The following is a 21,849-nucleotide window of genomic DNA, read 5'->3' on the forward strand; positions in this document are numbered from 1 at the left end:
CAATGCCTCAAACTATGGACTGGGACCTGTTCTGACACCAACCCGAGGTTACATTTCTCAATAAAAAGTAATAACAACACTCACTGAACAACACAATGGTCAACTTTACTCACACATCATGCTAAATTCATTAAATTTCTCTTCAATTACAAAAAAAATTCAGTTAATGGAACAAAAATATTACCTTGATTCTTGAAGTGGAGCGTGATGAAGCCTCAAGAGAATGTGAGCTGAGGATAGTTAGCAAATTAGCATTTTGTGCAAGTGTTAATAATTGGGAGCAAAAACCTCTGATACTAAACTACTCCTAAAATTAGTCTTAGATTTAATTTTTTTTTTAAATAAATAGAACAGTTGGTGACAATCAAAATATCATGTGTGTATGTTTTTTTCTGCCTAAACTCTGTGGGGGTGTCCTTTATTGTAAAAAAAAAAATTAATTAAAAATTACAATAAAATAATAATAATGTTTGCTAAGCCTCACAGGTGCCAATCTGTCAGTATGTGTCTGAGGGGGAAAATGTAATTTTTCTCAATAATAAAACGTGTTTTAGCGTTTAGGTTTATACACAGCATTTGTTTTTAACACATATTTTAGGTGCTCAGAAGCTAAACAGCAGCCTTAAAAGTTCTGACATTTTTTGTTTGTTTATTTATATTAATTTTTATGTCATTACACATTTGACAGAATTTGCCATGGGCTTTAATTTAGATGATAACTTAAATAGTCTTCCCTTGTTTTTATTTTTAAATAAAAAGTGTAGGTAGTTATCTTGCCTGAGTCAGTGTGCAGCAACTTTGAATGAGAAAAAAATATAAAAATCAATTCAAAAATCAAATGCTAAAAACTAAAGATAAAAAACATTTGAAACAAATTAATAAAAAAAAGTTGTTGAGAGAGATATCAGTTTGTGTTTAATTTACAAAATCAAGCACCAAAAACAGCTTGATTTGAATATTTTATTGAAATACTGAACAACATTTTATCTTCACCTAATTACCATTCAAATAAAAATGAGTGGAACATAAACATTAGGGCTGAGGAAAGTTCTGCACCAAGCTGTTATTTATAATACATAAGCTGTCAAACCGATAAAGTCTAGGAAGGACTTCTTTTTAACCCTCACATAATTTAAGTTAAGTTAGTACATTCAGAACATTACAAAATTGATTTAATTAGCTTTATTTTATCTAAGTTGCTTGGGGGTTGCTTTAAAAGAAGATGTGGGTGTCAAATATCCTAAAAACTGATATATTTTGTTATTTTGCACATTGTTTTTCATCCTTCACTAAACTGTGGGTGAGCCCCTACCTCCACCTTACACCCCCACCCCCATGGGCTCTAAGTGGCAATGTTAATTTATAAGTCCTTAGTTTAAAATATGAATTAAAAACCCCACAAGAGATCATTAGAAAGAGTTTGCTGACAGCAAAAAAAACTGGAGGGGTGTGGGGTGGGGGTTGCCTTTCTCAAATTTTGAAACTAAACACAAATGCAAAGAACAGTGTGAGAAAATTGTTCCATTTATCACTACAACACACGACCTGAAAAGTGAAAAAGATGTTGCAGATCCACAGACTGACCAGCAGATGTCAAACATTATCTGCTTTCAGACTTTCAGACACTCAGCAAATTGAGCTGAGTGTTTCACAGTGTCACAGTGTTTGCATCTGGTCTGGTTAAACTTTAATCTTCTTTATAAGCATAATTATCATCTGAAGGCAAAAGAGTAATATAAGTATTTCCCATGTCTGTGTGTGAGTTATTTAATCACTGAATTGAAAATCAGGTGTGTTGGAGCAGGGAAACAGCTAACACATTCAGGATAGTGGCACTCGAGGACCAGAATTATACACCACTGACTTAGACCTGTGGTTCTCAATCCTGGTCCTGAAGGGGTGCTATCCTGCATGTTTTAGCTGTTTCCCTGCTCCAACACACCTGATTTGAGTGAGTGAGTGATTAACAGGCTTCTGTAGAACTTGAAGACCTGCTGAAGAGCAGAGAAAAAAATGAAAACATGCAGGATAGTATTCCTCAAGGACCAGGGCGGGAACCACTGAGGTGGACCATCCACTGATAATCTACTGGTGATACCTAAGACTCAGATGAAGAAGGAGGAGGCCACTATTAAAAATTAAAAACAAAGACAGAGAACTGTTCACTCTTTTAACACTTTTATAAAGGGTCCTAAAACGTACCTTTTTACTGTTGCTTTTAGTCAGAATTTATTGTTGCAAAATTGTATTTGATCTTTTATTTCTGTATATAAAGCACTTTTGAGACATGACTGTTGAGAATGTACTATAGAAGTAAAGATTTATTATTATTATTATTATTATTATTATTATTATTATTATTTGTTGTTGTTGTTGTTGTAGCAACGACAGGGGAATTAAGTTGATGAGCCACACAATGAAATTCTAGGAGAGAGTTGTGGATGCTAGACTTAGACAAGAGGTGACTATTTGTGAGCAGCAGTATGGTTTTATGCCAAAAAAGAGCACCACAGACACCATCTTTGCTTTGAGGATGCTGATGGAGAAGTACAGAGAGGGTCAGAAAGAACTTTTTTGTGTCTTTGTGGATTTAGAAAAAGCATACAACAGGGTGCCGAGGGAGGAGCTGTGGTGTTGTATGAGAACATCTGGAGTGGCAGAGAAGTATGTTAGACTGGTACAGGACATGTATGAGGACAGCAGGACAGTGGTGAGGTGTGCTGTGGAGGTGGGACTGCACCAAGGATCGGCTCTGAGCCCCTTCTTGTTTTCTCTGTTGATGGACAGACTAACAGGTGAGGTCAGGCAGGAATCCCTGTGGACTATGATGTTTGCAGATGACATTGTGATCTATGATGAGAACAGGGAACAGGTGGAAGAGAACCTGCAGAGGTGGAGGTATGCACTTGAAAGACGAGGGATGAAAGTCAGCTGAAACAAAACAGAGTACATGTGTGTGAATGAGAGGGAGACAGGTGGAACAGTGAGGCTACAAGGAGCAGAGGTCACAAAGGTGCAGGACTTCAAGGACTTAGGGTCGACTGTCCAGGAAAACAGGGAGTGTGGTAAAGAGGTGAAGAAGAGAGTCCAGGCAGGATGGAGTGGATGGAGAAAAGTTTCAGGAGTGATTTGTGACAAAAGGGTGGCAGCAAAGGTCAAAGGAAAGGTTTACAAGACAGTGGTGAGAGCAGCTATGTTGTATGGTTTGGAGACAGTGGGACGGACAAAAAGACAGGAGACAGAACTGGAAGTGGCAGAGCTAAAGATGTTGTGGATCTCCTTGGGACTGACAAGAATAGATAAGATTAGGAATGAGGTAATCAGAGGTACAGCACAGGTTGAGCGACTGCGAGATAAAGTTAGAGACCAGACTGAGATGGTTTGGACATGTGCAGAGGAGGGACAGTGGGTATATTGGTAGAAGGATGTTAGAGATGCAGCTGCCAGGAAAAAGACAAAGAGGAGATATATGGATGCAGTTAGAGAGGACATGGAGGTAGTTGGAGTGAGGACAGAGGACACAGAAGACCGAGTTAGATGGAGGAGGATGATTCACTATGGTGACCTCTGAAAAGGGAACAGCTGAAAGAAAAAAAAAGTAGCCCTCGAGAACCTGGATTGGAAACCACTGATCTATATTTATATTGCCCACAGGTTGATCTTATTTAACTATGTGGCTTCTAAAAGCCACAAATGATTGAGGCTTTAAATCATCCATCCATCTGTGATCTGATTCCGCTTGTTCCAGAATCAGATCACAGGGAGTAGCAGATTGAGCAGTAAAGCCCAGACATCTCTTTCCACAGCCACCTCTTCCTTCTAAACTGGGAGGATTCCAAGGCGTTCCGAGGCCTGCCGAGAGACTTAGTCTCTCCAGCGTGTCCTGGGTCTTCCCCAGGGTCTCCTCTTAATGCGTTTGTGTATTCCATGAGAATTCACAAAGTCATCTCTCAGTCATGTGATTGTGTGGCAAAAATGTGTCATTTTTGTTAGCATAGTAGCTTCATCTGCCCCTTCATGACACAAGGCCCTAGAAGAACCTTTTCTCACAGGGGTTTGTGCCAAGTATTGTGTGACTGGTCAGAGGTTGTTGTGGGTGTGTTTATGTGGAAAAGATGGTGAACTTTAATGGAGTTAATTTGCTTCTCCTGCTCCGCTGAGAAGCAGCTGGCCAAGGCTGTTAAAAAATACAGCTGTCTTTACAACTGTTCCAGTAAAACTTATAAACCTATGAACTTAAAAAGATGGTCAATTGACGAAGAACTTGTGGAAGGAGATATCAGTTATTGTGCTTAAAGAAGACTGCATGGAGACACAGGTGGCTTTTCATGGCTGTGGTGGCCGGGAGGAAATGCGTCTTGGCCGGGCAGCGTAGAGACATATTCCCTTTGTTTTGCTCATTATTGTGCACCATCATATTTGCAAATGCTAAATGGCGTGTACGATGTCAGTCTATTTAATGAACATGTCTGGTTGCAGTGAGGGAAGCAAAAATCTGTACAAGGACAGGAGAGTTGAGGAGCTGGTGGGAAGAAACCTGCTTTAACGCTGTAGGAGGAGAGCTTCCTGGAGTTCTGATGTTTAGTGTCTTGTGGACTATCTTGAAACCACGTGACCGAGAAACGACTTTGTGACTTCTTATGGAGTATGCTGGAGCCTTCAGTTGGACATGCCTGGAACGCCTCAATAAGGAGGCATCCCGGGGGCATCCTTACCAGATGCCTGAATCCCCTCAACTTAGTTCTCTTGATGTGGATGAGTAGCAGGTCTATTCCGAGTCCCTCCCAGATGACTAAATTTCTTATCATATATTTGAGAGAACCCAGCTACCCTACAGAGAAAACTCATATTGACCACCTGTATCTGCAATCTCATTCTTTTGGTCACTACCTAGAATTCATGACCTTAGGTGAGGGTGGGAACGTAGACCTACTGGTAAACAGAGCGTTTTGCCTTGCAGCTTAGCTCCCTGTTCAACACAACGGACCGGTACACAATATGCAGTACTGCGGAAGCCACACCGATCTGTCTGTTGAAAGCAAAGGGGTGAATATATATGCAAGCACTACTTTTCAATTTTTATATTTTTTAGAACTATTTAACAGATGCCTTTTTTCCCTCAGCTTAACAACTTTGTTAATCTGGAGCAATATTGTTAAAGTATTATTTAGAATCAAATTAGAAATCCGATCCGGAGAGCTGTGTACCACTTCTATTTTACACAGTTTAAAATACTCTGTTTCTACAAAGACACACCCTCCACAAACAGGAGGGAGAGAGAGATTAAAGGCAAGCTGTGCATTTCCAAAGTGGCTGCGCTAGAGGCAATAGTTTGGGAGGAGAACTGTCTGAACAAGCATTTGCTTGACTCATCGCTGATGGAGCGTTATGATAATAAAAAAATTAATTGCAAGAGATCTCCAGAACATTCAAAGTAAATGAACCACACTGGCACAAAAACTGGAAAAGTCTTAGGGATAAAAAAGCAAAAGCAAAAACAAGAGGGGGCTCAAGCCTGTAGCAGTGGCCCATGTAGGCTAACTCCAATTTTGTCAGAATGCTTAGTTTTCAATTTTTATACATGTTTACAGTGCCTTGCAAAAGTATTCATTCTTCTTGATAGTCTTTTGTTTTTGTTGTCTTATAATCTCAAAATTATTTGGATTTGTATTTGATTAAATGCAATAATTCTACAAAAAAATATTTAAGATTAATGAAGTTACATATGGGAAAAAATTGTTTTAAATAATTCTAAAAAATATAAAACTGTGCATATGTATTCACCCCCAAAAACTCAGTACTTCATGTCATCAGCAATTTCAGCATCAAGTCTCTTCAGGTCTGTCTCCATGATCTTGGTCCATCTAACATCTTTGTCCTTTCTTCATGACCAAACTGCTGCAGCTCCTTCAGGTTGGACAGGTACTGTTTGTGTCCAACAATCTTTAAATCAAACCAGAGATTCTCAGTTGGACTGAGGTCTGGTCTTTGAATGGACCCCTCCAGGACATTTAACTTGTTCTCCTTAAACCAGTGGACTGTATCCGCAGCAGAGTGTTTGGGGACATTGTCCTGCTGGAAGGTGGACCTCTGTTCTAGTGTCAAATCTCTGAAAGACTCAAATAAGACACTCAAACTTAAATAATTTCTCAGTATTTCACTCCATCCAGCTTTCCTTCAACTTCAACCAGTTTTCTAGTCCTTGCTAACCCCTTAACTAAAGGCAGTATGTCACTGGGCTGCAACTGTTGGAAACAATTTGGTGAATAAAATTGCAAGAAGTTTCAGTCTCTCTGAATTCTGAGTGTTTTCAACCAGAGAGCCATGCGGCCGTGTTTTGCATGTGCACAATTTCAAAACTGTATTCTAGTAAGATCTACATTTTGTTGCTCACCTCCACCCAAGAGAAATGAATATTTTTCAAGGCACTCTAGATATATTTGTAGTACTGCATGTTTTTATCAAAAAATAAAACATATGACTACTTGACAGGATATTGTTGTACACACTGGGGTTGTAACATTTTTTCCCAGTAATACTTGTATGTTACAATGTGGGAAAATATTGTAAAAATCATTTACAACTTAAACCACTGTAAGACCCTTTTCCCCTTATCTTTTGTATGAAGTATCCAGCAACAGCATGTTGTTCAGTGAGGATGGGTTCAAAATCTGAAGTAGTTTTGAACCACTGACAATAGTCACAGATGCCACCCCCATACCAGTAAGCAGCTGACTCCACTGTCAGCTGCTTACTGTTCCCGTCATCATTGCCCTTGCCATCACCTTCACCATCCCAATTCCAAAGGACTGTAGGTCTAAAGCAAAAACAGCCTGCAGACCCGGTGGATCAAAGGTGGTCTGAACTATAAGTCGAGGGAACAGAATGGATGAGGTGTTGTGACCAAAGTCAAGGAACCACATCACATTGCAATAGTGGGTAATGGGTAAGAACTCATTCACCTGATATTTGTTGATCTTGACTGACAAACTCCAAGTAATCCATGGGCTTTCTTGAATAAACAATGGTAATGTGAAGTTAAACCTGCCTCCTGAAAGGTTTAACTTAAATCTTAAATTTAATCCTGGAGTATCTCCTCTCCTTCATGAAATCAGCCTAGTTTACTCAGGACTAAACAAAGCGTGGGACCTTTTTACGCCATGACTGAGAAATCGCATTGCGCTTTGTGGGTATGAAATGGTCATTTGTGTTTAGGTCTAGCCTTAATTTCTGTTCAGGAAACCAGACCCAAAATGTTCTGAGAGAAAAAGACCTGCATATGGCCTTTCTCTTGATTTAAACTACACCTATACCCATAAAAATATTATAGAAAATATTGCCTAATTTATTTTACTCTAAAAAAATGCGTACATATGTATGTATGTAATGTATTGGGCTGCTCAGATCTTTTCTTTTTGTTATCACTGTTTATTATTGATATTGTGATGTACAAAGGAGAGTATGGACTTTAAACTTATCTTATCAGGTGACCAGAGATAAAGCAGATATACAGAGCTGTTGCTTAGCAGGTCTGGCGTGATTGCACAAATACTTTCCTCAGAGAAAATGACACACGCCAAAGAAAATACATACTTGCTGTATTCTGTTTTTCAACCTAATTAATTTAACCTTTTCCTCAAACAAACAGGAACAAGGAAAATCTGAGTCAAATGAAGACAGCTAAAACAGAGCAAACAGACAAAAGTGGCTTTTCTGGTTCCACAACAACATAGGTTTGAGAGTACAAAGGAAAGACTACTGGTAAGGCCAAGTTTGTCTCAGGAATGCCAGCATGGAACTGGGTGTGTAGAGAGCGACACAGAGAAAAAGAGGTGTGCCGCACAGAGACAATCAGAGGAGGGACAAAGAGCAGCAGGGAGAGCGTCATAAATGCAATAATTGTGGTATAGAGAGAAACTTGCTTTGTACACGTCTAGATTCACACGCCGCACTCATGCGCCACTGACAGACGAGGAAAAAGGAACTATCAAAAACTTCTTCTTCTTGTTTATTATTTGTAATGTACTCATTCTTAGGACTTGTATCTCATCAGAATTTCTCGACATGAATTTTCTCTTGGATTCTGGCTAATCATAACGGCTAGCTGTGTACCAGTTTCTTCGAGGTCAAAGGACGTTGTACAAATTTATACGAAAGGAACAAGAAACTATGTCTGTGTTGGACATATTCAAGATTAGGAAGGGAAAGAAGACACAGGAAGTTCCAGACAAGCGTCAACCACCAGGTTTCGCTCCACCAAGCTCTGACGAATACAACGATGATGAAGAGCCCAACACTGGTTTCAGCAGAGACCCCAGAATGAGAAACTCTCGATTTTATCGATCAATGAGGAAGAAGAGACAAATCCCACCTGAACAGCCTGGAGGTAAAAAACATGCAACTACACATTTACAATGAACTGAACAGTGATCTGCTTCAATGATAGGGAATACAGATGTTAGTCAACTTACTGGAGTGCATTTAATTTTCTTTATTCATGATCTCATTTTATTCTGAAAGCAACAGAAAAGCAGAGCAGTTCCTTTTCTTGGTAGAAATCTACAACCTGAGAAACTGGTTTTCCCTGAGCAAACAAAAATTACATGTCATGTTAAAAAATACAACTATTTAACATCAGTATACAACATATCAGTATGTGCTGATCATGCTGATAAGCTTTAGCATTGTAAATCTTAATAGCTGTGGTTCTCGAGCTTTTTGTAAACAATCCCACCTCAGATAATAAGCTTAGCTCTGCAAAAACCATAATTATGACAAATGTTCAAAACAGCATTACAGGCTTAGAAGTTTATACTCATATAAACAAGAGAGCTTGCCTAACTGCTAACCCTGACCCTGGTTGACTGCTGCAGTTTAACATGTGATGGTTTCATGAATTCATTTATGAGAACAGCACCACATACACTGCAGTCATAGCTGTTTGTCTTCCCTACAAAACATTAAATACAAACTTGAGATAACTCCTCACTGTTTTGAAGCTTTTGTTGCTCCCAGGTCTTGTAGAGAATTCATTGATGCTGCTTTAAAAGCCACTAGCATATTGATTATTGTCCATTGCACTTTTGTATCAAATAGTTATCGATTTGAACCATCCATCCATTCATTTTTTGCCATTTTTGCATTGTTGTCGAGGTAGCAAGTTGAGGATGGAAACCCAGACCTCCCACTCCCCAACAACACTTTCTAGCTCCTTCTGGAGGATCCCAGGATGTCCCCAGACCAGAGAGGGTGTTTAATCCCTCCAGGAAGTTCTGGGTCTGCCCCAGCTTCTAAGCCTGTGCTAAAGCTTTTAATATCTTTCCTAATGGTGGTACCCCTTGGTTAATTGTCAGATCTTCATACGTAAGTCTGTTCAGTCCTGGTTATTTGTTTCACCTACCTCTTTAGTTTTTATTTTCAATCATGAAATACTTTTTAAATACCCTTCCTGCTCCCTGCACATTTGGGTCCTCATCCACCACCAGCCAACAACCATTACGGGTTGGAACAGATGTTCCAATAAATCAAGAGCTTTGCCCTTCAGCTTTGGTTCCTATTCACCATGACGACCAGAGCAAGGCCCTCATTATTTCGCATGAGGACCCAATCCATCGGTCCATCCTTCTATCCCTTGTGAACAAGACTCCCAGATACTTGAACTTCTCTGTGTGAGGAAGAGACTCATTCTTGGATGGAGTGTTCCACCTTTTTCCAGTTAAGAACTATAGCTTCAGACTTAAAAGAGCTGATTCTCATCTCAAATGCTTCAAACTCAGCTGTGAACTACCTCAGCACACGCTGAAGGTCTTGGCCTGAAAAAGCCACTAGAACCACAACATCTGTAAAAAGCAGAGACAAGACCCTAAGGCTCCCACACAAGCATCTCTTTGCAATTTTGATTAAAACTAAAATTATTTGCTTGGACCACTCATCTTATTGGCTGTCTCTGCTTTTTAGCTTTAAATCACAAACCAGCTTATGTTGGTTAATTAGTTGTTATTTAACTTGTAATGAGTGGATGAAATTCTGCTCAGGACCCCTAGGACAATCCCAAGTACCACAAGTGCTACTTGAACCACAGTTTGAGAACCATGGCTCTAGAGGAAATGTAGCAGAATGACTGACCTAAATATGAACAGTTTTTACTATACAACCCTTTAATGTGACTGGATGATTGGCCACAATTGATAAACATGAAGCAGGAGTTAGGCAGAGTTTGAAGCAAGTTATAACTAGTATCTCTTGGCAAATTCACAGCTTATGTCTGTCTGTGATGTTTTCTGTTAGGTGTTGATTGCTCTTCTGGCGACATTTACTGTACTGGTGACTTCATAAATTTCTCAGTACGTACATTTCTTACTGACAGGGTTTATGTGATATTGACTCCCAGTTATCTAAAGTTGTTTACATGCTCAATTTTACGTCCACTTCTTTCTTTTTTTCTTCTTCTAAAATCATTACCAGGCCCTTTAGTTTTGTTGTTGTTCAGCAGCTGGTTGTTCAGCAGGTTGAGTAGGGTTAGGACTAACTTTTTTTTTTTAAAGAATGACTCATCAGTATGCTTAGTTGTTCCACTTATTGTGGAGTCATTTTTCAAACAAGTAAGTGCACACACCATCCCTTTGATTTTAAAAAGTACAACTGTAAAGGAAATATTATTTGTGGCTTTGCTGTGAATTCAAGCATCTTTATTACCGAATGAAAAGTTGTTTACCAGACAGTCTTAAGGAGTACACAAATGTCTGAAGATGACTATGATGATATTTTAGGACAGTCCAGTCTAATAAGCTGCCACATACATAAATCAAAATTACAATTAATGTTTATGTATGTTCAACATCTGTTTTAGGAGTTTTAGTGCATGTGCACAATGTCAACAGCAAATGTCTTTCTATATCTTTATATGATACTTACAACGCATGAATGGATTTTATTATTGGTCATAAGTAAATATATTATAAGTTTCACATTCACAGCTCGTGTCTGTCTGGGGTGTTTTTAGTTAGGATACTATTGATTGCTCACATGTATAAATTCTTTTCAGTTCATGCATGAAGTGGTTTAAACAAACAGCATTTTTTCTCAGCGGTACAATGCAGGAAACAGTCTGTTTTAAAGCTTCTACTAACTTCTGAGCTACTTTTTGTATTTTTCTTTTTTCCTTGATGTGTTGTTGTGATGATGTTAGCTTTGTGATTTCAAATGAACTGTGCTCTATGAGGATGAGAGTTATCTGAGTTATTTTGGTCTTTTGTTTTATTGCCACTTCTTTCAAAGTATCTGTGAAACTTATGTACAACCATGGCCATATTGTTAATTAGATACCAGCTGTTAGCATTTCTTTGTTCCTGTTTTTTCAGGTACGTCATCTTTGGATCCTAGTTCATCCAACAGAACAGAACGCTCTTCTGCTGAAACTCCTTTAGCCCAGAAACCCCCTGTATTGACAAAAGATAGATGGTGAGTCTGGACCTCATTTGCATTTATAGCATGGGGAGCATGTTTCAATTGAAGTGGTGCTGTGAGCATGTGTCGTTTTCCATAGCTCTAAACAGCCATATAAAGAATATCATAAAATCAAATGTATGCCATGAAATTCACACCGGCAGTGCATGTTGTCTTATCAAAATCTAAACATAAAAGAATACAGAATGCTGTTTATCTTGGACAAACAATGTCAATAAAATTGCAATTATAACCAGTTGTTAATCAGACCACTTTTGTGTAGGTTTTAAGCATTTGTAAAATTTTGTACACAGATAAACAATAACAATATTAATGTGTTTACTTCCTAAATGGTGCTGGTTTATGTACCAGATTTACAAAGCTGCATAAAATCAAATATTATAGAAATGTAAATATAAAGCAATAAATGACAGATGTTTTGTTAATTTTTCATTCATTAACTATGTATTTGAACATGCATGTCCCCTGGCACCCACAAGGAGGTTCTGCAGCACCCCTACTTCCATGGCCTTGTCTACACACACACACACACACACACACACACACACACACATATATATATATATATATATATATATATATACACCTTACGAAATTTTGCATCAGATGTTGAGGAACCAGAACATTCTGAGAAGAAATGGGCTACTGGAACAAGACATTCATTGACAAGGGCAGAGAACTCAACACTGTTGAAATGCTACTATATGAGCAATCTTAGATAGAGGGGCTATATGGGAAGGATGTGGGATCTATAGAAACATAGGTACCCATCCTCCAAACTGACTACGAAACAACTTCAAGCCCAGTATTCCAACATTCGACAGTGAAACCTGCTGCCACACCTAGAGATTGATGAAATACAACAAAGATGCTATGACAAGGGGGGAGATACTATCATCCGAGTACGGGTACCAAGCCCCATTAATAAGCCCCGAGGAACTGAATATGAGGGCAGCTGACCTGAGAAGTAAGACTAACACAGAAATACCCGAGGCTCTAGAGACTGCCAAACAACGCCTCAAAGCTCTGGCTACTCGACTAAAGAGGTACACTCAAGAAGCAGAAGCCAGGAGAATAAACAGGGTATTTTCCACCGCACCATCCAAAGTGTACTCTCAATGGCAGGGGACTAACAAGAGAGTAGATCCACCCAGAGCTGAGACTGAGCAATACTGGATAAACATATGGGAGAAGGAGGCCTTACACAATGATAATGCCCCATGGTTTCAGGATCCAATATCTAAACACACCTGTCTCCCAAAGCAAGAACCAGTATCTATAAGAGCGGCAGTCATCCAAGACAGAGTGTCAGGAATGAAAAGCAGGACTGCACCGGGGCCTGACATGAACCACACCTAGTGGCTGAAGAAAGTGACTGCTCTTCATGACCACCTAGCAGGACAACTGAGCCAGCTACTAATGGAAGGGACTCACCCTGAGTGGTTGACCCAAGGCTGGACAGTGTTGATCATGAAAGACCCACAGGAAAGGGGCAATTCCATCCAACTACCGGCCAATCACCTGCCTCTGTACAACATGGAAGCTCCTGTCAGGTATCATAGATTAATAGGCACATTGGTCAATACCTGAGCAAAGCACAGAAGCGAATTGGCACCAACAACAGGGGAGCCAAGCACCAGCTACTAGTCGACAGAATTGTAGCTCAAGGCTGTAAGACCAGACACACAAACCTGTGCACCGCCTGGATTGACTACAGGAAAGCCTATGACTTGATTCCCCACACATGGATATTGGAGTGTTTGAAACTGTATAACATCAACAGGACACTAAGAGCCTTCATTGAGAACTCAAAGGGAATGTGGAAGACAACTCTAGAGGCCAATTCAAAGCCAATTACACAAGTCAGCATCAAATGGGGCATATACCAAGGTGATGCTTTGTCCCCACTCCTGTTTTGCATGGGCCTGAGTCCTCTCAGCCAGATGATTGCAAAAAGTGTCTATGGATACCGGTTCCAAGGTGGAACAGTCATCATTCACCTCCTCTACACGGACGACATCAAGCTGTATGTCAAAAGTGAGCAAAACACTGACTCACTGATCCACCTCACAAGGATATACAGCAAGGATATTAGTATGTCATTCGAACTTGATAAGTGCAGCCAAATGGTGTCCAAGAGAGGCAAGGTGATCACAACTGAAGGAGTTGAACTACTTGAATGTAACATTGTAGATGTCCAGGACAGCTAGGAAAAGGGTACAAGGAAGTCAGCCACAACTAAATACCTATAGAGATTAAGGCAGGTCTTGAAGAGCCAACTGAATGGTAAAAACAAAGTCCAAGCCATCAACACATATGTGGTGCCAGTCATCAGATCACTCTGCTGGAATAATAACCTGGTCAAAGGAGGAGATAGAAGCCACTGACATCAAGACATGAAAGCTCCTCACAATGGATGAAAGGTTTCACCCTAAGTCCAGCACCCTGAGACTGTACACTAAGAGACAACACATTACAGCACATTTTACTGTATTGTACTCCTTTATGGAGTTTGTCAGCCCTCCATAGCTCACTTACAACTGGTGCAAAATGCTGTGGTTAAATTTTTAACTGGTACTAGAAAACATGAGCACATTACACCAATTTTGGCTTCCCTTCACCTGCTTCCAGTTCATTTTGGAAGTCTCAATTATTACACACCATATTATTTGTCCAAACTGCTGCACCTTTATGTACCATCTGGCTTCCTTAGGTCTGTGGACCAGATGCTTTTAATTGCTCCTAGGACAAGATGCAGACTCAGGGTTGACAGAGCTTTGGCTGTGGGAGTGCCAAAACTTTGGACTGCTCTACCCTTGCACATCATACAGGCTTCTTCATTTACTGATTTTAAATGTTACTTAAAAACACATTTTAACTCCTTAGCTTAGTGAGATGTTGATTATGATCTCATTTTTATTGTATTCATTGTTGTACCTGATTTACTTGGGTTATATAGTTAATCATTTTGTCAGATCCTTTGTGTATGTGTGTTTTATCCTCTGGCTTGTGTTTGTCTTTTATATCTGCTTATACTGTACATCACTTTAGTCAGCCTTGTTGCTGATTTTAAAGTGCTGGCTGTTAACCTGGTCTGAATGAACTAATCATGGTTGGTAGCCTGGTCTGGCTCAACTAAGCATCACTGTTAGTCTAGTCTAGATAAACTAAACTAGTTTTTAGTCTGGTGGACACCGGCGGTGAGGGATGCTGTCAGGCTGAAGAAGAAGTCCTATCGGGCCTTCTTGGCCTGTGGGACTCCATAAGCAGCTGATGTGTACGGGCAGTCCAAGCGGTACCCGTAATGGTCGCTGAGGCAAAAACTTGGGCATGGGAGGAGTTCGGAGAGGCCATGGAGAAAGACTTCTGCATGGCTTCAAAGCAATTCTGGTCCACCTCTCAGGAAGGAAAAACCGTACAGCACCAACACTGTTTATAGTGGAGGTGGTGTGCTGCTGACCTCGACTCAGGATGTCATGGCTTGGTGGGCGGAATACTTCGAAGACCTCCTCAATCCCACCAGCACGTCTTCCATTGAGGAGGTGGAGCCTGAGGACTTTGGGTCGGGCTCTCCAATCTCTGGTGCTGAGGTCACCGAGGTGGTTAAAAAGCTCCTTGGTGACAAGGCTCCGGGGGTGGATGAGATTCGCGCAGATTTCCTTAAGGCTCTGGATGTTGTAGGGTTGTGTTGGCTAAAGCGACTCTGCAATATCGCGTGGACATCGGGGACAGTTCCCCTGAATTGGCAGACCGCGGTGGTGGTCCCCTTATTCAAAAAGGGAGACGGGCAAGTGTGTTCCAACTACAGAGGGATCACACTCTTAAGCCTCCCTGGGAAGGTCTAATTGGGGGTTCTGGAGAGGAGGGTCCATTGGATAGTCGAACCTCGGATTCAGGAAGAGCAATGTGGTTTTCGTCCTGGTCGTGGAACAATGGACCAGCTCTACAACCTCTGCAGTGTCCTTGAGGGTGCATGGGAGTTCGCCCAACCAGTCTACATGTGTGACTTATGGCAGTAAGTCGAATTCGTTTCCGGTGAGAGTTGGACTTCGCCAAGGTTGCCCTTTGTCACCGATTCTGTTCATAACGTTTATGGACAGAAATTCTAGGCGCAGCCAAGGTGTTGAGGGGATCCGTTTTGGTGGCCTTAGGATCACATCTCTGCTTTTTGCAGATGATGTGGTCCTACTGGCTTCATCAGACCGTGATCTACAGCTTTCGCTGGAGTGGTTCGCAGCCGAGTGTGAAGCAGCTGGGATGAGGATCAGTGCCTCCAAATCCGAGGCCATGGTCTTGAGCCGGAAAAGAGTAGAGTGCCTTCTCCGGGTCGAGAGGAAGACCCAGGACACGTTGGAGGGACTATGTTTCTCGGCTGGCCTGGGAACGCCTTGGGATTCCCCCGGAGGAGTTGGCCCAAGTGGCTGGGGAGAGGGAAGTCTGGGTCTCCCTGCTTAGGCTGCTACCCCCGCGACCCGACCCCGGATAAGCGGAAGAAGATGGATGGTTTTTACTCTGGTCTAAATTAGCTAAACCTTGCTGTTAGTCTTGTCTTGAGCAGGATATTTCCACATAATATATCTCTATAGTAATTTAAATTACTGCTTTTAAAAAGCCAGATCAAGAATAGTTTAAACCATGATGTCCTGAAAATCCTGGCCTTTTATCTTATGTAGGTTTAGTGAGTCTCCATGATAGTGAGTGAGTAGAGGCCAGAACAGATCTGTGAATAAATAATCAGTTCAATGCAAAAATGTGTCCGTTTCATGTTTTAAAAAAGTACTTTATAATGATAAAATGTAATATATATTCTGAGTATTACATATGTATAATCACCATTTATACTGATATATGTTTTCTTATGTCCATGTAAAATTTGTTTTCTCTTGTCTTGTGTTGTCTGATGTCCATTCATAGCAATTTTTCTCCACCTATATGTTTTCAATAATGTTTTGGTGTGTTGTTGTGTACTGTAATTATGTAAAATAAATTCATAAGCAATAGGTGCTCATACCTACAAGAGTAAGTGAGACCAGAGTTAATGTCCTTGTATGTGCAACATGCATTCTTGGAGAAATAAACTTGATTTTTATTCTAAATATATGCACACAGTTTACTGCATGTCTTGTATTTTTTTATTTCTTTTATTTTCAGGCACAGAGACAATGGAGAAAGTTCACAGAAGATTTCTGAAGCTCTCCAATATGTCAAAAACAATGGTAAGTTTGTCATGGAGCGATCGCAACATATTTTTTCCACTCACATTATCCATCCCAAGTTCTTGGGGTTTAGCTCATTTTTGGTCTCTTCTGTACATTTTTTGGACTCAGAGTACTTTAGCATATTTTGTGTTATTGTAACTTCTCATATATCAAAACATTCAAAGCTTGTTATCACCCACTGCCAAAGGAGAAGGTGTGCATATGTTTATTGGTGCCATATGCAAAATAAAACAACACATACATACTTTGAGTGCAACAGGTTGCATAACATCTTTGCTTAAAAATCAGCCAATATTTGACTGTTAGTAAAATATTTCATAAACCACTGGACAGATTTCAATGAAACTTTCAGAAAAGCAATCAATGGATGAACATCTAATACTAAATAACTTTTAGAGTCACCCAATTCAAGACGACCACCACAGCTAATACACACTAGCCAACACAAAAATGGCTGTAATCTTGTTGAATTTCACAAACACTGTATTAAAATTGGCGATAGCCATTTGCAACCCATACTCTAAACCTGGGGTAGGCAAATCCTGGTCCTGGAGAGCCACTATCCTGCATGTTTTACTTGTTTTCCTGCTCCAACACACCTGATTCAGTGGTTAAATTACCTCTTCATGTTCTGCAGAAGTCTGTTAATGACACATTGATTCAAATGTTAGAACAGAGAAACAAGTAAAACATGCAGGATAGTGGCCCTCCAGGACCAGGGTTGCCTACCCCTGCTCTAAACACTAACTAATCAAATGAGAGGTGGCGTGAGATTGTGCCTGACGTCATTTTCAAGGTTTGACCAAAACAGGTATAATTTTGTCTTTTCTCATCATAAAATTACTTTAATCTAAAACTGGCATGAAAGACAGTGGGAGTTATGCATTTTTTCAAGAAATGCAAGGCCTTATATATATTTGGCCTGAAATATAAACACACACACACACACACACACACACACACACACATATATATATATATATATATATATATATATATATATATATATATATATATATATATATATACTGTATGTATATATATCGTAAGGACAGCCATTGCTTAAGTTTAAAATAAATACATTTTCCTATAACATTTCTTATAAAATTGTAGGCAAAATCTCATGAATGATCTTGTGTTTGATCTCATGCAACATAATGAGATCTTCTGGGATCTGTTAGCACATGAAGTCTGTGTTATGAATGACTCATCTACACCAGAGTTAGCTCAATATCTGTAAAACTGGCTGGATTTTAGCCATTTGTGTGTTAAGGCCGCTAAGCTTTGGTGGCCATTTTGAATGTGATTGACTCCAGAAGTTAATCAGTTGTAGATGTACAGACATCCAATGGTTGTGTTCTTAGCGTTTCATTCAAATCTGTTCACGGGTTCTTGAAATGTTGGTGCAGGTAAAACAAACACTCACCCAGACACAGGCAAAAACATCGCCTCTTTGCCTTTGGCAGTGGGTGAAAACAAATCAGGAAACAGAATCAAATAGCTACAACTCAGAGGAATACAAAACATGACTACAAAGTACAAGAGAAACCTTAACAAGGGACAGAAACCATCAACTAGAGCTTGACTTTGACAAAAAATTATTACTAAAATCTGAACATTAGTCAGAATTACACTGCTTTTCCAAACTAGATTCAAGAAATCTTTATTTATTGTTATATTTTAAAGTGAAATGCACATAATCTTTTGTATTATTAATTTCACGTCCTAACAGTGTAATTTGATCTACAGGTGAAGTTTCTGTGCAGCCCATCCAGTAGTTTTATACATGCTCTTTACCTGTTTACCTTTGATATCCTGCTATGTGTCCTTACTTATGTTTAGAATGAACATCAGATTTCTGGTGTTAACTAAAAATCTAACTGCCTGCCTCCTAGTCCTGCACATGTGTTATTCCTCAGAACCATGGATTATGACATTAGAAACTCTAACATAAGATTTTCCGCAATTCTCATTCTCAAAACTCATGTGCAATTGTTGTTTTTTGACACTATAGATTTGCTGTACCAGGAATACCAGGATACCCCCAAGCAGCAGGACATCAAGCAACAGCGGCTGAATGAGAATTTTAATCCTGGGTTTAAGACGGGAACTGCGGTAGCGTCTCCAGGTGTACAGCTGCAACTGAGGAATGCTCAGTCACTACGCCTATGGCAGAACCTGGAGGCTGTGCAAGACAGTGGGCTTCTCCCAGGCTTATCACAGAATGAAATCATAGTGCAAGAGGTGGGCAGATCATGGGAGTAATTTACCACAACAATAAATGTTGTTGTTGTGTGAATGCTCAGTCCATATTCACACTACTGTTTTTCTGTTCGTTGTTTGTAGTCATGTTGTTTCTTCTGGGCATTTTTGGTAATCAAGCTATTTCCACACACTTTATGTTACTTTAACCATTCAAATGTTAAAACTTTCAGTTCAATCAGTTATTTACAAATCTTTTCCCCAAAGAAATACTTTGAAATCTCTTCAGTTCATTTTAACCATCGTGCAGTTTGAATCCGTGTCAGCAAACTGGCTCTGTTTTTGTCTGTTTGTTTTTGAATTTGGTTTTATTTTGAATTTTGTGCTGCTTTAAGTTTTTAGCTACTGTTCTGCTCATTTTAGCTTCTGTTCCCATTGTTTTTAGCCTTACCAACACAGCTTCAGCTTCTTCATCAAATTCTAACAAAGCTCTCTGGACTTACCATTCACAATGAATTTTCACAGGAAATGCAAATTTGCAGTAATGCATGTATTTTATGATTATAAAATACGTCAATTTATCCATTTATTTTCTTTACCCACTTTTCCATGCAGGGTCACTGGGAGCTGGCTCCCACCTCTAGTGGTCACCCTGGACAGGTTGCCAGGGTGGACTGTGCTGTGTTTTTGAAATACAACTCATTTGGATAAATTATGATTTGTGATTTATCACTTTTCAGTGATTTGTGCACACACTTTGTCTTAAGATTTTGAAACATTTTTTTTATCTTTCAGAATATTCACACAGAAGCCTGACATGTTCATGCAGTTGCTTTATTAGCCTTTTGCTGCTCTGCCCAGTTTATATCTTCCTTATCAACCAGACATGAAATGGAACTTCCTATTTGTTTTGGAGGTTGTACTGAAATAGGAGACAAAGGTTAATCTCACAACTGACTGAATATCATCGATGACTCTGTAGAGCCAGTTCATGACGCACAGGGAAGAAAAGTTTGGCTTCTTCTGGAAGGAGCTTCTTCACTTTAGACCATCCTGAGTGGATGATTTGCTGCAGTTTTGTAAGTTCAGGGCAGTCTTCACATTCAGCAAGTGATCATGTAGTCAGGAGAAGATAAAGTTCTGCTTTCTCTGTGATCAAGTCCTTTTCAAAATCTGTAAATGTATTAGTGGTGCTCAGAGAAATGTGTGAGAGGTAGTCCACCGTGATGTTCTGATTTCCTGGTTTATACTGAATATTGTACTGGAAACACATCTTGGCTGACCAGAATGCAATTCTCATGCCAGCTCTATTCATCCTGTTAGTGCTTAGCAGAGTGATGAGGGTTTGATGATCAGTTCTGAGTGTGAATCTGCATTCCCACACATTTGTCCTCCATCTTAACCAAGTGCCTCTTTTTCTATTATGAAGTACTTCCTCTCAACTGGATAGAGGGTGCAGGAAACAAAAGCAACAATGCGTTCCACAGCTTCCAGTCTATAGTCTGAGGGATCTGTTGTGATAAGTTGTCATTTCAATGATTGTAGATGGCAAGTAATGGCCTTTTCAGGAGCATTGTTTTGAGATGATTGAAACTTTTGTTTGCTGCATTAGCCCATTATTTCAACCTGAGTATTTGTTTGAAGTAAGCCTCGCAGTCGCTCAACCACTGCTTTGTAGCTTAGTGGAAACTTGCTAAACAACCAGCCAACCACTAAAGGAAATGTTTTACCTGTAATTGCTCTAAGACTGAATCTTATTTAATAATGTGTCTTACTTTTAAAAATGTATTTAAATCGGACTTTGACAAAGTGAGTGCCTTAGTACACAAATATGCATGTCACTGTACTCAGCTCCTAGCTTTTATTCAAATTTCAACAGCTGGAACTCCTTTAAAGACCTTTTGGACAAATGCAGACACATTTTCAGAACTAGTTTCTGACAGTATCCCACGGTGTGGAACAACTTCTTTTACTAGAAACTTCAGTTTTTCTTCCAAGATCTTTAGATGGAGTTGCTTCAACAACTGAACCAATCAGTCACTGCCTTTAATGTAACACCTTTATAGTTTAAATCATGTCTACATAATCAATGACCCGATGTTTAAACAGCCTTTCTGGGACTGAAATGTGTCCCACTCGTAGTTTTCTGTGAATTGTTTTAGTGTAAATGTCACGTTTGTCTGAGACCTCATCAGCCATGACTGTTAGATATGGTGCCCAATGACCTTTTCTTTTTTACTTGCTTATTCCAATTCAATATTGTATTTATGTGGTACCTATCTCCAGGAATCAATAGGTGGGGGGTGGGTACACCTTGGACAGGTCACCTGTCCATCACAGAGCCACACAGAGACAAAGAACTATTCATACTTGTAGGGATCTGGGTTCTTAGCCCCGCCTTGGGGCGGCTCCTCTAGTTCCTACTTTCACAGGTGATCCAGATCAGGATAATGAAGACTGCCAGTACTTAAGCCTCCAGTTGAGACCAGACCTTCGCTGGAGCATCGAACCTCCTGGGTTAGAGTCGCAGCCACCGTTTCTAACCAAGTCTTGACAAAGTATTGATTACGTCTTTCTATGCACCTTGTTTTAGATACCTTGCCACGTCACGGAACTGTGGACTCACGGATACGTACCTGGGACACCTGGATACTTACCTGGACGGAATTACTGGCTAGTCGAATCCTGGATCACCTGAACGCCTCCCTCTCCTTCTCCTCGCCGCTGGACACCACTTGGACCTGTAAGACCAAAGAACCACAAATACGTTCTTCATGCAGTGCTCAGCTGATAGCAGGATTGGTACCCGAGACTCACCCTGTTCCTCTTGCTTTCCAGATCCTACCACGACGCACGCACTGTATAGAGTCACCACATTGTAAATAAACACACTTACCTTCAGCTGCTGTCTCCGTGTCTGGTTTTGGTCTCGCTCTCTGGACATTATACCCCGCGTTCCTGT

The 21,849-nt window shown here is 40.1% G+C and overlaps 1 protein-coding gene across 1 annotated transcript in view; it reads left to right on the forward strand.

Moving 5' to 3' along the window:
* The first annotated feature begins 7,879 nt into the window (after positions 1-7,879).
* ngef (neuronal guanine nucleotide exchange factor) overlaps positions 7,880-21,849 on the forward strand; it is a 29,472-nt gene continuing 15,502 nt past the window's right edge. The window contains exons 1-4 of the mRNA XM_017432195.3: positions 7,880-8,386; positions 11,361-11,460; positions 16,618-16,682; positions 18,700-18,929. Of these exons, the coding sequence (XP_017287684.1) occupies positions 8,170-8,386; positions 11,361-11,460; positions 16,618-16,682; positions 18,700-18,929 (612 nt within the window). The 5' untranslated portion in view covers positions 7,880-8,169. The remainder of the gene's footprint in view (positions 8,387-11,360; positions 11,461-16,617; positions 16,683-18,699; positions 18,930-21,849) is intronic.

The sequence above is a fragment of the Kryptolebias marmoratus genome, linkage group LG2, assembly GCF_001649575.2.
Source record: "Kryptolebias marmoratus isolate JLee-2015 linkage group LG2, ASM164957v2, whole genome shotgun sequence".
Classification (NCBI taxonomy): Eukaryota; Metazoa; Chordata; class Actinopteri; order Cyprinodontiformes; family Rivulidae; genus Kryptolebias; species Kryptolebias marmoratus.